At 34.1% G+C, this 16249-nt stretch overlaps 1 protein-coding gene across 3 annotated transcripts; it reads left to right on the top strand.

Annotated features, from left to right (window-relative positions):
- The first annotated feature begins 8096 nt into the window (after positions 1-8096).
- Positions 8097-15722, top strand: LOC110696678 (E3 ubiquitin-protein ligase RING1-like). Of its 3 annotated transcripts, none has more exons than XR_002506375.1 (3): positions 8097-9440; positions 13349-13431; positions 15494-15722. XR_002506375.1 is itself a non-coding variant. In XM_021874035.1 (2 exons), exon 1 carries the CDS (start codon positions 8249-8251, stop codon positions 9422-9424), a length of 1176 nt encoding a protein of 391 aa, XP_021729727.1. In that variant the 5' UTR covers positions 8098-8248; the 3' UTR covers positions 9425-9440; positions 15494-15722. The 3 variants fall into 3 exon arrangements, 1 of the variants encoding a protein (XP_021729727.1); XR_002506374.1 differs by having other exon boundaries at positions 13344-13431; XM_021874035.1 differs by lacking the exon at positions 13349-13431 and having other exon boundaries at positions 8098-9440.
- The last annotated feature ends 527 nt before the right edge of the window (positions 15723-16249 follow it).

The following is a 16249-nucleotide window of genomic DNA, read 5'->3' as shown; positions in this document are numbered from 1 at the left end:
CACATGCACAATTCTATCAACCAATTTAATCACAACATTCAATCAATCAAAATCCATCAATTAACAATAATCCATCATTCATGCACGCTTCACCATCTCCCTAGCAAGGGTCTACTCACTAAGCATAATGAAATTGAAGAACAAAACTAGGTTCATCACAAAAATCATCATCTTAAATTAAGTCAAGTAGAAATTCAAATCAATCAAACTATTAACCAAAAGATCAACAAATCAAACAATCATTCATGAATTAAAAGCAAAATCAAGGAGTGGAGAGGAATTAAAGGAAGAAAATCTCACTAATTATCATTGATTGAAGGAAATCCAAACTTAATTGAAGCAAATGTTGAAGTACAAATCAAAATCCAAGAATTTCTCTCTCTAAAATCTAAGAGCTCCCCCAAACTCACTCCCAAAAACTTCTCCCTCTAAAAATAGAAGGAAAACCTATATATAGTATAACTAACTAAGGAGAAATAAAATGGACATCCAAATGAAACATGTATAGGCGCGCCCTCTCTCCGGAATGCGCGGTCGCAAAAAAGGGGTACGAAACAAAGAGCTCAGGTGGAGAATGCTCAGTGTGAACTTGATATAGTTAGGTTAGGATTATAAATTATACATTTAATCTAGGGTAGTAGACCAGCAACCTATTGTCCCCCGATCACCTTCATAACAGAAAAATTATTCCTTTTGGAGAATGCGCCCTCTATAACTCCTTCCGATAGACAGTTGACCACCTATTTCTCGATTGTGAAAGATCAAAAGAAATTTGGCAACACCCTTTAACAGTAAATTGGTTAGGAAGTACACTTTCAATCGAAAATTTGTTTCCCATTTTAAACAACCTTAGAAATAACAACTCTATGCTTACTAATTTTTTATTATTATATGGAGTGTTTGGAAAGAACGTAATTACATAATTTTCAGAAATGACACTTTAGATATCCCTCGAACTTTCCACTGAGCGCGTTTTGCGCTAAAGGAGTAGAAGTGTCGCACTATCATGGATACCTTTTTTAGCTCGAGATCTCCTATTCAAAGATCCCATACTAATTCTCACTACTAACCCACCAACTCACACCTCTCCAGGTCGCCTAGGAGACTTCCCTTCAAACTCTTTCAAACTTAATTTCGACAGGTCACTCAAAAACAATTCAGCAACTGTAACACCCCAATAATTCTCTCTTAAAAACCTGTAAATACCTTTTACAATTTGCAAGAGAATTACTGACGTGCTACCGCCACGTGTTCAAACGTTAAGGCTAGTTCAGAATTTAGCAGCGGAAAAACTAACTCAGTTATAAATAGGTTTTCAAAAACAATAATCAAAACCAAATTTAGTCTTACAATCTGGAACCATTATGGCCCTTATTCAAAACTCAATAAAAGTAGTAAATAAATCAAACCAGAGTTTAATTAAATCCAAACTTATGAAACGAAATATACTGTGGAAATATCCAACACTCCACTCAAAATCCCATCACCTTGATGCAAGTTCGGATTGGGTAAAACCTGTGATCAATCTGCTCTCCAATAATATAGGTGTAAAAATTGGATCATTATAGGGTCATTGAAAGGCGAAGGCCATGACCAAGAAAAGACACACAAAAGCACGCAATCAGCAACGCTGAGTACATACAAGCTACGAAATATAGCAAAGAGCCCTTAGCATGTTACTAAAAATCAATCTGCACACACACAATATAATCATTGACTCGAATACATGACCCAATTGTTAACGTTACTAAGACTTCACTAATTAATAATAAATAATTCATTTCATTTATTGATTGGATTAAGCAATAGACCAGGTTGTCCCCCTATGCTCCGTTTCTAAAGATTAATAAAAGAAAACCCTATGCCTCCTTTCGGAAACATTAATAAACATCCAATGGCAGACGAGCGCGACTCTGTGGCCATAGCTAGTATGAGATCTCATCTAACTCATTATAATTTTAAAAATATTTGTAAACAAGAGACTCATAGATCAGACGGCCTCTGAAAAGTACACGGCTAATACCCTGTGAACCCCAACCCCTGTTTGTCATTACTCTAGATGTGCACAAATCCAGAGTTTTATTGCTCATCCTTCTTGCACTTTACGTGATCTACCAGTTTAAACTTGGTGATGACTCAATTGCAACACAACACAACCAATCATACATCAATCATTCAAACCATTCAAGTTTCCAATTCAATTCTTAATTTATTAGTGACAAACAATATTTATTATTGAATCCTTTAACTACCTCGGTGTATAAACACCTTAAGTGCATAAGGCACCTCAAATCCTCAACCTCGTCTTATAAGACTTTAATTCTCCCTTTACTCATTCCACTTCAATAATCATGAACGAGTAATAAAATAATTCATTCCTGGTACGACTGTCGCGTGTCTACCAAAAATAAACCTAACTAAAACCTCCTAAAATGTTGTAGGGTAAGCTAGGGTCGATCCCACAGAGAATTAGATTATCAAATTATTACTTGTGTATGTTAAAAAACCCCTGTTTTGAACAATGACTATTACGATCTAATATAAAAAACTACGGACTTGAAAATAAGCTAAGTACGGAGATGTAAAATTAACAGTACGAATAAATATTAAAAATTAAGAATGATGAAATAGGGATCGGGAGATACAATATAGCATTGGAAAATCGGTTGATCATCGAATTATATAAATCATGTTTTTATCTCAATGTTAGCTGATGAACAGAAACAAACATTCAATACTTCCCTTAATTGCAAATAAACCAAACAAGCTCTTGGAGTATTGTCTAACTAACTAACAATCTAGAACAAGCTCTCTAGACTCGATTAATTAGCAGCATTAATAACAAGGAAAGTTAACTTAAGCCACAAATCTCACAAGCTCGGATTTGTGCAACTTAAAGGGTTGATAATCTTAGGCGTTAAAACAAGTTTTAGTCACCCATTAAACACCTAATTGCAACTAAGGAGTACTAACCCGGACAATTACGTATCACAAGTTACTACTCTAGCAATTAAATTAGCAAACTATACTAAAGATGGCCAGTCTAAAATATAACTTGACTAATTCATATCAATAAAACCAGATCATCAATCCAATCAAGAAATAAACATAATATTCTCAAATCACAACATACTTATTCTCACAGTACAATAATCCAATGCATAATATATCTCCCTACCCTAAATTAATTAGCCTGACATGATAAGAATAAGAACAAGAGTAGAAACTATGGAATTCATAATTAACAAAGCAAAAAGTAATTGAAAATGAAAACTTGATAAACTAAGTAACCAAGTTCTAATACCAACCACGAAACTGGTGGAAAGTAAGAAGCAAAACGTGACTTTTCCACTTCAATTATTAAAACAAAATTGTAGTACTACCAAATTAAGTAACTGACAATCAACTTAGCTAATACCACGAAGAGAATAAGTTCGCTGCTGTCGCTGCTCCCTTTCCCCAAAGCTGTCAAGTATCAGCCCCCTCTATCATGCAATTCGGTTTCTCTCCTCTATCATTCGCTGCCCAGAGTAATCCCCAAATTAATCTCCAGAATCCCCCAAAAATACGGGACTCGATTGCCTTTTCTGTTTTTGGTGTAGCTGATCACCAGCTAATCCGAATCTCTCGCTCCAATTTTTATCCAATTTCATCTTTATCTTTTCTTGCTTGACAATTTGATTTCCCGCAAAAATCGGTGAGGGGATTCCCTGTCTGGCTTACCCGCAATAAAAAGTGAGACAATGAAGAGTTTGAGCTGCTCTCTTCTTTCTAATATGTTGTGTGACAGCTTGTTATACTTCAAGGCCCAACTGCAATAGCTTACACAATAAAACAATATTGGGCTTGAAATAGTTGAGAGTCAATGGGCTTGTAAACTTTGCTTCTCTTAACCGGAGTGTCGTAATATGCAGTTTGTGCCCATATTTTCTTTCCTACACACAAATAAATACAATAGTAGTAGTACGTGCTTCTGGAAGAAAATTACTTAATATATCATTAAACCATTAAATATCAATATAAAATCGAGAGTTTAATAAAATAAAATAATATACTTTTATGACTCTATCAATTCCACATATTCACGTACCTTTGCCTCTAAGCTCATCTTGTAACTTAATGCATAAATAATACTTACAAGGTAAATTAATACGCATTTCTCATACATGAATCAAACCAATTATCACATTAATCATCAATCAAACTCACTACCAAACAATTTCACCCAGTCTACAAGTTTCCTAACATGATTCTAAGGTTTTCCAAGTTCTTAAACATGCTTCTAAAGTCAAGGTTTTCGTATCCTTGTACGTACCTTGAGTAAACGAGTTGGTTGGCCACTTTAGGAACTAAAAATCGCCTTCTACAAAGTCCTCTCCTAAACCAAACAATAATAATTCAATCAATACCCAAGCAATATAATTTACAGCAATACTAACTTACTTTAAAACCCCTTAAACCATTGAAATAATGCTTTTAAATTACTCACAATAGTCAAAGTTAATAATTCAATAGTTCAACTATAAGTCTATATGTTAAAATCATGAAAATATAGCTTATAACATAAAATTCTAGCAACTTTAAAGTAAGGATTATAATCTGGAAATTTAGTTTAAGATTATAAAACAACCTCATAAACATCTACACTTGAAATACTCATTATATAGTAGGTTAGTATGTTAAAAACCTAAAAATCCATCATAAACCCATGATTTAAAACCTTTAAAACCATTTAAAAATCTGAAAATTTAATTTAATAGTAGAATGTATGAATACAACAATCTAAACTTAAAATATATAATTAGAATTCAATTAGTTTCATAAAAACTCAATCAAACCTCCAAAATTCAATTAAACAACACTTTAAAACCTTCCTTTTTGCTAGAATTAAAAGCTTATATATTATTCATAAAATTTCCTACATAAAAACTATAAATTACATACTTATTCATAAAATTACAGCAAGTTTAAAGCTTTATAAAAATCTGAAAATTTATTTTAAACATTAAACCTTCGTTAAAAATCAAAAACTGCCCGAAAACCATATTTAGAGGCTGAATTTGGCCATGAGAGGGTGGTGCTCATTACCAAAGGTAGTAAGTTTTGATTAGAGCGTCGTTCACACACGAAAAACACTATTTTTTTTTGCAAAAATCAGATGAGTCAGAGTCAAGACGTGATCAAAACGTGATTAAGAGAAATTAAGAACGGAATTCAAAAATTAATTACGCAAAATTTAGAACTTGCTGTTGAATTAAATATCATCATATTCATAGCAAAATCACAACAAAATCATGCTTAAATTGAATAACTTTAGCAACACGTTTTTAAGCTCTAAAACCATGAAAATTGATAGTTTTAAACCCTAATTTCTTAATTAATAAAATCTGAAAATTAATTATATGCTTAATATATTGTAAACTCAATAGATTTGCAATCCTTCAAATGTATATACATATTCAAATCATGATAGCAAAAATCATAGAAAGTTTAAATATTTAAAGCATGAGTATTGAAAAGAAAGGGAGGAAGATTGATAGGCTACTAAACCAATGGTGGTCTCGACTGGATACGGTGGCAGCAGGAGGCGGCAGTGGGGCGGAGCAGCGGCGGAAGCAGCAGCGAAGGAGAATTTTTTTTTTATTTTTTTATTTTTTTTGTGTTTGATCATGAATGCAGTAGGAGGGGGAAAGCTTGGGTTTTTTTTTTTTTTTTTTTTTTTTTTTTTTTAAGTGAGATTAGAGGGGGAAATAAGGGTTTTGGTTTTCCTAGTTCTAATAAAACTAATAATAAGGTTTGGGCTTAAAGTAAGTGGGTTTTAGGTAAAAGAATGAGTTTAGTAATTTATGGGTTGGGCTTGCATATTAATGCATGATTACAATATGGGTAGGGAAATACTTTAATGAAATAGTTTTATTAGTTTTATAAACATTAAATTTATTTGCTTAAATCATACTAAAATAATTTATGTAAATAAATAATTATAATCAAATATTCACAAAAATATGTTAAAATATAATTTTAAATTTCACAAAATTACGGGGGATTACAGCAACAGCAGGTGTTATCATAAGAGACAGTGTCAGTACTCGGATTGCTGCTCGCACCTTTAACCTTGGCAATACTAACATCTTCGCTGCAGAGGCTACATCTCTCCACAAAGGCATTCTTCTCGCTATCCAGCACGGGATTCAACATTTAAACATTGAAGGCGACAATCTCCTAGTAGTTAATGCTCTAAAAGGGACTTGGTATACGACATGGTAAATCAACCACATCATCACCGACATCCGATCCAGACTCTCCTCCAACACTTTCACCATTGAGAAGTCCATCACATTTACAAAGAAGCAAATAAAGTAGCATATTGGATCGCAAATGTAGGACATCTTGCTAGTGATAACATGGATACTACCCTTAGTACTAACTCATCTTTGTACGTTGTACCCCATTATCTCCTCAGATGTGCTAGGCATTCCTCTCGTGAGGAGAGGTGGCTAACGCTTTCCCTCTTTAACTTACCTTTTAAAAAAAATTTAGAAAATCATCCTTTCAAATCTAGTAAATACAAAGGGATTACTCTTAGGAATCTTAAATTATTTCCATTTCCCTATTTATAAGTTTGTATTATTAATTTACTAGATGGAACCCTGTGCGATGTAAGGTTTTTTCATCTAAGATTTTAATTATTTGATTTATTGTATTTAACAATTTCTGACAAAATTACAAAAGTTTAATTTTTTTTTTTACTATAATTTATAATGAATTTATTAAATATAAATAAATTGTAAATATGATATTTTTTTCATATATATAAAATCTTTAATGTGAAATGATAAATTTTTAGTAATTTAAATCCTAAATCATTATTCATTGTTTTACCATATCTTTTATTTCAATAGAATCACCAACCTCGTCCACAACCAACCTAATACATCAATGGATAAATTGAACCGTGAAATGTTAGCCAAACTGAAATTGATATAAATTAAATCTTTACATTTATATAAAATAAATCAATATATTTACCAATAAATGAAAAATTATTGCGATATATAAAATCAAATCTATGCATTGGAATTTTTTCATCATCTCCAAAAATAACCAAAGCCATCCATATATTAATTATACAACATCTAACCGTATGTCATTACATAAAAAAATAATCGCTAAATATCCTAAATAAATACAATGTAACTAATAATTACAAATATAAATTTAAATATAAGATTTTAAAATTTACCCGGACATTGATGACCTAAAACTAACACAAAATTCGCTTGATGGGGTTTGTATTGATACGAAATTTTATTTGTGTCGTATGATGTGTTAAATCTGCATGTAAAAAAAAACATTTAGTAAATAAAAATAAACATATAATCGTTGAGTTTCCCAAATTAATACATTGTAAGTAATAATTAGAAATATAATTTAAACATAGGATTTTAAAGATTAAGCTAAAAATCACCCGGCCATTGTTGACCAAAAATTAACACAAAATTTGCTTGATGGGGTTTTTTATTGATACGAAATTTTGTTTGTGTCGTATGATGTGTCAATTTATAATGGTAGGCATCACAAATTTTAATTTAATTATAATTAACGAACAATTTGTATTTCTTATCATAAATACTATCAAAATTTATCTTATAATGATAGGTATCAAACTTTATTATAAGCGTTTATCATTTAAATATTTCTTAGTATATTTTTTTTTGGATTTCTTATAACCGTAGTATTGAATTAATATATTTATCTTTTCCTATATTTTACTTTTTTTTCATTAAAATAATTTAATTCGTGGATTATAATCTACGTGGCATTAAAATTTTAGATATATCAAATCTAATTCGTTACTTTTATCTATGTGGCGACATAATTTTTTAATTCAAAAATAAAATACAAATCTTTCTTCTTATTGGTCGAAATAAGTATATTTCTTACGTTGCGTTCCGAATGCTCTCCAAAAATGCCTACTTTATTTATATATATTAGATTATCCCCCTTTACCCAATAGATCAGCAATATTCTTCTCTTTCCCCCTTCTCCAACCCCACCTACACCCACCACCGAAATATAGCATAAAGATTCAATTTTATCATATCATAGAAAGAAAAATAATCACAAAAACACACACATTTAAACAAAACAAATAAAAAAAAAAAAAAACAAAAACCAAAAACCAAAAAAATCTAGCCTCATTCCCTCGCATAACAACAGCAGTCTTTTCCTTGAACCACCAACAACAATGTCTTCCGGCGCCATTGACGACCCTTCCACCACCACAACAACCTTCTCTCAACCACCACAACACTACTTCTGCTATCAATGCAATCGCACCGTCTCTCTCTCTCCTTCTTCTTCTTCCTCCGACGAGCTCGCTTGCCCCCATTGCAATGGCGGTTTCCTAGAAGAAGTCGAAAACCCTAACCCTTCTTCTTATTCTTCTTCCTCTCCTTTCGCTCAATTCTTCTCTCCTCCTCCTTCTGCTTCCGCTGCCGATCATCTTGCACCCTTTGCCCCCTTCTTCTTCCCCCCTTCTTCTTCTTCCGCCGCTTCTCCTATTGAGCCTATCGACCTCTCCGCCATCTTCGGGGGTGGAGCTTTTGGAGGTTCTGGTAATGGCGGAAATGGTGGTAATCAGAGATCCCCTTTTCAGGAAACCGATGTTTTCAACCCTTTTCAATTTCTTCAGAGTTATCTTCAGACTATGCGAGCTGGGGGTGCTAACATTCAATTTGTTATTGAGAATGCTAACCCTGAACAAGGTGGCGGTGGTGGGAATTTTAGGTTACCCTCGAATTTGGGGGACTATTTCTTTGGACCAGGGTTGGAGCAGTTGATTCAGCAGCTAGCGGAGAATGATCCGAATCGATACGGTACGCCACCGGCCTCGAAAACCGCTGTGGAGGGGCTGCCTATTGTTAAAGTAACGGAGGAATTGCTGTTGTCTGACTCTTCACAATGCGCTGTTTGTATGGATGAGTTTCAGCTTGGTGCTGAAGCTAAACAGATGCCTTGTAAACATGTTTTTCATTCTGATTGTATTCTTCCTTGGTTGGAGTTGCATAATTCTTGCCCTGTTTGCCGGCACGAGCTGCCTACCGATGATCCTGATTATGAGCAGAGGATTCGGAACCGGAGGGAGAATCTGGGATCTGGTGATGGTGCTGGTGGCGGTGATAATGGTGATGTGGGTGGTAATGGTAATAGAATTGGTGGTGATGGGGTGTCGTCTGAAACGGGTTCGCAGAATGATCGGACTGTGGAGAGGAGTTTTAACATTTCGTTGCCTTGGCCGTTTAGAAATGTTGGGTCTTCAGCCGAGGGGAGTAATGCTTCCGGTGATGGTAATGAGGCGAACCCGAGGAGGAGGGGGAATCCAGACTTTGGATCAGAAACCCGAACAGAAGACCTTGATTAATGCTTGTGTGATTTAGGTATACTTTAGTGCTTTTTTGTTCTGTGTTTGTTTCTTTAAATTGTTCTATGATCCTCAATTTGATTGGTTGATTTGGTTTAGTATTCTTAGTTATTCAAGTTTAATGTTATGGTTGTGCTTTGTTTTGATTCTCATCGCTGGAATGATATTGAATAATATTTTTGGACCTGCATTGATGATTAGATGATATTCAAGTATCACTTGTATCAAAAAAAAAAAAAAAAAAAAAAAAAAAGTATCACAGAATGATAGTGGTTAATATTTTTGGATGTGCATTCACTGCATTGATAATTAGATGATATTCAAGTATCACACAGAATACCGTGATTTATTTCTAGATTTTCTTAATTAATGATCAATTATTGGAGGTTGCTATGCAAAGCTAACACTGTTGAGATATAGGTAAATTGAGTAAATGGTGATGGCAGCATATGCATTTGAGTATTTCACCGATCGTACTATTGGACAAGCAGAAAAAGCATTAGTTACATAGACTTGTATTTTCACGTGATTATAAAACTAGATTAATTAAAGTTAAGAAAGTGATGGCCTTATTGTTTTAATTGCTGTCCCCCTCTTTTTGGGGACAGAAAGCACTTTCTTTGCCTAGTTTGTAAGTTCCTTGATTGCTTCTATCCACCAATTGTTCCTTCCTTCAATTTTGCCCAATCTACTGGATTTTCTGGGTCATGCATTCTAGGAGTTGAAGTCCAATCACACTACTGTTTTGTCCTTTAGATAAACTTGAGTATGGCCAACATCAACTGCTCAGTGATTTTCTTTACCCTGATCATGTGAAGAACATTAAGTTGTTGATAAACTTAAGAAGAATAAAATTTAGAAGACCTGTATTTTATCAGATGCTCTTGTCTAGGCTATGGATACTTCAGGAGTTAACAAGGGTCAGATAAGAGAGGTTAGACTGAACACCTTCTAATGTTAAGCAGCTTTTGGCTTGGATCAAAATCTTATTAAAGTTGTGTGGAATAATAGGCCTATCTATTAGATTTCAGACCCTTCCCTTGATTTATGTCGAATCCTTCCTAGGTGTTATACTTCATTTTGTTATTTCTCATCGATAATACTCTGTGGCTCTATGAAAATTGAGATTGAAAATGTCTAGGCTACCGTCAGTTTACTTTTTTCTCCTTGTATATGCTTATAGCATTTAGTCTTTGTGACATTTTAGTTTCCTGATATAGTATTGGAGATTTTGAAATAAAGATGGAGTAATAGAACATGAAAATGAGATAGTTGGTTCTTCGTCTAAATTTGGTCAATATAAAAGTTTGTCTCTTCTCTGATTGAGTATGATGGTTGTTTCTACGAGCTTCCATGTTGTTTGCTGTTGTCTTCTGAGTTTAGCTCTGTATATCCAGCATTTCCAAAGCTGTCATTGCGGATGATTTTAATTATTTGCTGATTTACATTCTGTTTTGTTCATTCCTTGTATGGCCTGGAGCTGATAGAATGATGAGATATAATGACATTTAGCAAATTTAATTGCAGATACACTGTTTTCATTAGGAATGAATGTGCTGTAAATATTTTCATTTGCTTGAAAAACAATTTGTCTGTTGATTAGTCATTCATGTATTAGTTAGAAATAAATGTGGAAGCTGGTACTTCATGAGTTCATTTACTCTAGATCCAGCTGGTTTTTACACCATTTGATCTGGTGTTTTACTGTTCTGGGTGGTGAGATATTATCTTTTATTCTGAAAACTGTTGGAATTTTCGAATCTGCAAAACTGTTTGAGTTTTCGATTCTGCTTTTGAAATTTCAATATTTTTTGGACCCAAAAATAAATAAAATCTGTGTTGTTTAATTTTTAGTTGTCACAACTCATAAGGGTTGCAGTGGTATAATTTTAACTAGAACTGTTGCATGTGCTCTATGAAAGGGATTAGTTGTGGCTCTCATTTGGAAATTATATTCCTATGTAGATGACGTATATTACTAAGCTTTTTACATTACATAATATAATTTAAAACTTGATAGATGATAGGCTTGCTTTATTAATTTCACTCAATTACCATAGAAGTTCCTCTGTCATCACCTGCTGTTGGCCAAAAAGTCTTCTTACAACACATCATTCTGTTGTACTGGTGCTGTCTGTGTATGTACTTTATTGAATGGATATGATGAATACTTAACAAGATCATTATAATAATGAGGAAGTACGGAAAAGCTTGACTTGTCTATCTTAGATAAATCTAACAAGTTTGACACTTTTGAATAGTCTTAGTCAATTAGTAATGACAGACTGTATTGAACAAGAAGCTTAGATGTTAGGTAATCATAACGCCCGAGTGTCCATTTATTAGTTTGGGAAGGAATTGGTATGCATGGAATATGGAGGTGTGTAAGATCACTAAGATGTGGCTGAAAAGGCAGTGCCATCACATTGGATTTTCTTGTGTTTGGAGAAGCTTATTTAACCTGCTGCTTGTTATTGGTGCCACTCGACTTCTTTCATTGTATCTCTCTCATAATGTAATTAATTAGTGCACATGATTCAAAAAGGATTCTTGAGGTTTTCATTTTCGACCCGCCTTTGCTCATTAACTTGTAAAACCATATAGCCACTCAGCAATATAATTTGGATACTGAGCAATTTAATCTAGATACTGAGCAATTAAGTGTAGATACTGAGCAATTTAATTTAGATGCTGAGCTTGTTATGGCAGAAAGAGAATCTTAGAGTTAAAGGACCAGAATTCATAAAATTGAGCTTCATCATATGAAATTTGGATTTTAAAATTGGTCTTCTTGTTGTGATGTACTTGTGCTACGATTGTAGACTATTCAAGTTGCTCAGTTTCATTGGGTTGTCTAGTTATCTTAGTTTAAATGTTTTTTGCAAGGTAATAGTTATCAAGTGAAGAAGACGTTTGGATTAGGGACCAAGTTTTGTATGCATGTAGTAAAACTTGATCACAGATCAGAGCAAAGAAAAGTATTAGTTTGTTTAGAAAAAAAAAAAATCTAGTTTATGGACCAGTTGAGGATTTACCTATGGTGGAGGCTATATTGCATCTTATGGATCTATCTCTCAATGAAGTAAATTTTCTCTTGCTGGTTGTTTCTTTAGCACCTTCTATGTGAATGCTGAGATTGCTGATGTGCTGTGACCATTCTTGAATTACATAAAGCAGACCATAGACATCAAAGTGTAGTTGCTGGGTCTTTTAGTAACAATGTTGCAATTGAGTTATTTAGTTATTGTTTTCAATTCATCTACTTGAGCGGTAAGGGACTTTTCAAGTGCTATACTGCTATGTCACAATGAAAACTTAGTATGTTTATTTTTCCACAAATATTGCACCATGTTGACTTTCGACTATTCACACACTCTTGCACAACATAGACTGACATAGGAAAGGAATTCAGTGTCGTCAGCGTGACCAGAAGTGGTCATCCATGTCTGGAAGCACAATATCTTGTTGGGGCCTGGCAATTTAATATGGCAGAAAGGCAGAAGACATAGAATGGAGATAATGAGGGAGGATTGTAGAGCGGGAATTATGAAATCATTGAAAAATGAATCGAATCAATCATCTTAAAAAGGGAGATAATGAATGAAGATTGAAGAGCGGTGATGTGTTAAAACATAAGAAATGGAATCAAAACAAACATGGGATGGAAAGTGGTAAAGTCCGTTTCTGTTTTTTTAACAGCCTTTACTGCACTGTTTTGTTTCTTTTTGGGGACTTCAACCAAGCGAGGTCTCAGTTTAAATTATGAAATAGAAAATAATCCCTAACAGAAGTCAATTTTTTTTGGTGATTTGATAATTTTTAAGGTTATATGTCTTAAATCAGAAGGGTTCATTATGAATTACATGAATAATGGTTATATGACTCAAACACTCAATGCTCAAAGAATCTCAATACGCAGTGCAGGGTTGCATAGTAGGACAGATTGGAGGCTTGGAGCTCTAGAAAAATACCGTGTGCTGAGTGCATACTCTTTGGTCTATCTCCTGGTATGAGTCTGCTTCTATTAACTCTCATAATGTGGGTTCTGGGTACTTGGGGGTAAACATTTACATATGCTGATTGTGGCACAAAAAATTAGGCCTTGTAGAGAGTCAAATTTTCACTTTTATCCGCTTTATAACTTGTCTGCTACTCCCTCCGTTCTGATATTAAGTGCTCATTTCTCATTTTTCATGGGTTTTAATGCAAAAGGATAAAGCAATTGGATTCCTTTCATAGCAATGATTGGTGATTTCTTAAAAGCCAATGGGAGAGGAGTGAAATGAGTGGGTGGGAATTAAAATCAAAAGTAAATTGTCAAGTACAATAAAATGAGTGAGTGGGTGGGAGAATTTATGACAAGTGGATGGAATCCTGGGAGAAATAGGGGATTTAATATTGGAGATGAGGGTAAAATGGTCCTAAATACTAGGCCAATTTTGGAAGTAAGCACTTAAAGTTGGGACACCCGAAAAGGAATATAAGCACTTAGTAACGGACGGAGGGAGTCTTTTTATTGTCTGAAATTGTAGTACTTGTTTACTTGAAAAATCTTTAGCTGAAGAGATTGCTTGAAGATGATCTGCTTATCACTTGCTTTATTTATATTTGATTTACCATTTTGCTCTTTGTATTGAAAATTGTTCCCAACTGGTATAGCATTATTGTTATCGAAACAAGTGATATGTGATGTGAACTTTAATTTTGCTGTTTTGTATCAACTTCATCTTGAAAGCTGCTCCAGCAGTGCAGTTATCCTACTTGACGTTATCTTTATTGTATGGTCCTTGTTTTCTTGTTGCTATGCTTCTTGGATTCAAGTATATGTATCTGGCATCTCCAAGTGCTTAATTAGGTTATTTTGTGAAAAAATTTCCCACGATTGGCCCTTTTATATCCATGATTTTTTTTTTGTACCTAAGATGAATTGAAGAGTATGAGAAACATAATGTTGTTGTGTCATGAAAATCTGCGGTGTAGTGGAAAAAATGTGTGGAAATTTTGATTTGCTACGTTTCTGTGTCTTCTGTTTTGGCTGGCTTCTTTCTACAGCCTTCACTGACTTTGTTTTATGTTTCTAGTTAATGATCGATAATCCACTTTATTGTACTAGTCTTTGACAGCTTGTATTATATAAGGTCATAATCTATAGTATCCTAGTCATGCCATTGAAAGATATTGCATGAATATCCTATATGAATGTGGTGATTTTGTTTCCCTTTGCGATGTATTGCTTCTTTCACGATTTTCTTTACCACTTAACTATTCATATTTATTAGGGAGCATTATACATTGCTATTGCCTGGATTAATGAGCTTGAATTGTGCTATTCATGAGAAGTGTTGGTCTCTTGGATAGAGTTTGTGTTTATTATTTCCCAATTCTCTGCTTACAGATTTTATATATTATATTGGTTGATGGTTCTTGGTTGTCCAGTATAATATGCAGCATGGTCTCAGTCTGCTCTGCTTTGGTACTAGTAGAGTGCTGGAGGTTTAAAACTAGAAGTCATTGATATAGTGGTACTGATAACCTTACGTAATTTTACAGACATAATTCTGACTGCTGTTTTGGGTTGATGAAATTGGGATGGATTTGGGAATGGGATTGGAGATTAGAGGTGGCATGCTTGTTAGCAGGAATGCCAAAGCCTCCCCTCCTTGCAGTATATGCCAAAGCCAAGCTGTTTCCATCACTCGCTTAACAAGAGGAATGAATGATCAAGTGTTTTTCCTTGTCACCAATTCCTGCTTCTTGATATCCAAAGTTTCTTTTCATAGTCTCCTAACATCTAAGAAGCTTGTTTTTCAAAACTTCACTCTTTGGATTCCGTAGTTGGAATACGTATAAGTAACACAACGTTTGGTTGACACATGCATAGATTTTATCTTTTGGGCTTTTCCGATACCTTAATACCTTCTTTGTCCTTAGGTCTCTTAATGAAGAATGAATAGGACCTTTGCTGTTCTGTTACATCTAGTTCTTTCGTAGTTACCAATTTTATATTCACTTGCGTATTATATGGCAATTACTAACGGATCTTGTCTCATTGTCTGTATGTTCCTGCAGGGTGCATCTGTTAGATTTGGCAGAAATACAATTGTTTTTATACAGTGAAGATTAGCTGAGATACATTCTTACCTTTAATGGTAATAATTGTAGGTAAACTGTATACTCGTTCATGGTTCAAAATTATCTCAATATAGACTCAAAACAAATGTGGCCCTTGAAAAATTTTGTATTTTAATGTGTATTCTATACAGAATATGATATTATGCTGTTTGGCCCCTGCTTTCTATTTCTTGCGAGTTTTTTCTTAAAAAATATATATGCGCCCTGCCAATCTTGGTGGCTTAAGAAAAGATGGTTGATTAATGAACCATTGCCATGGTGGCATTTTCACACTGTAAGCGAGGCACTTCATGTCTTGTTGCGTGATGTGAAATGTTACAACGTCATCAAACTACATTCATATATAGCTTGTGTAGTTCGATGTAATCCGAAAATGGTACTAGCAAGTAACACAGCTACATGCCAATACATTGCAGACGTTTGCGAGTACCCCGGTTTCCCCTTAAGTTGAGTCTCATGTCATTGATATTTTACAATGGTCAGAAATCTAACAGGTACAGGATAAAATGAACAGTACTTTGATGGTGTTTTAGTAAAAGCATGCCCTTATTTCAGGCACAAGGTAGGCATACTTGCTATGTGAGCCTCAGCCATCGGCTGAAGGTCAGCTAAGTTAAACAATTGTAGCATCTACAATGTTAGCGTGAACACTTGGAAATTATGTGCCGATGAAAGGGATGGTGCTGTTCTGCG

Source organism: Chenopodium quinoa, unplaced genomic scaffold (assembly GCF_001683475.1).
Source record: "Chenopodium quinoa cultivar QQ74 unplaced genomic scaffold, ASM168347v1, whole genome shotgun sequence".
NCBI classification, from domain to species: Eukaryota; Viridiplantae; Streptophyta; class Magnoliopsida; order Caryophyllales; family Amaranthaceae; genus Chenopodium; species Chenopodium quinoa.
The sequence above is the reverse complement of the archived record's forward strand: the minus strand, read 5'-3'. Positions and strand labels throughout refer to the sequence as shown.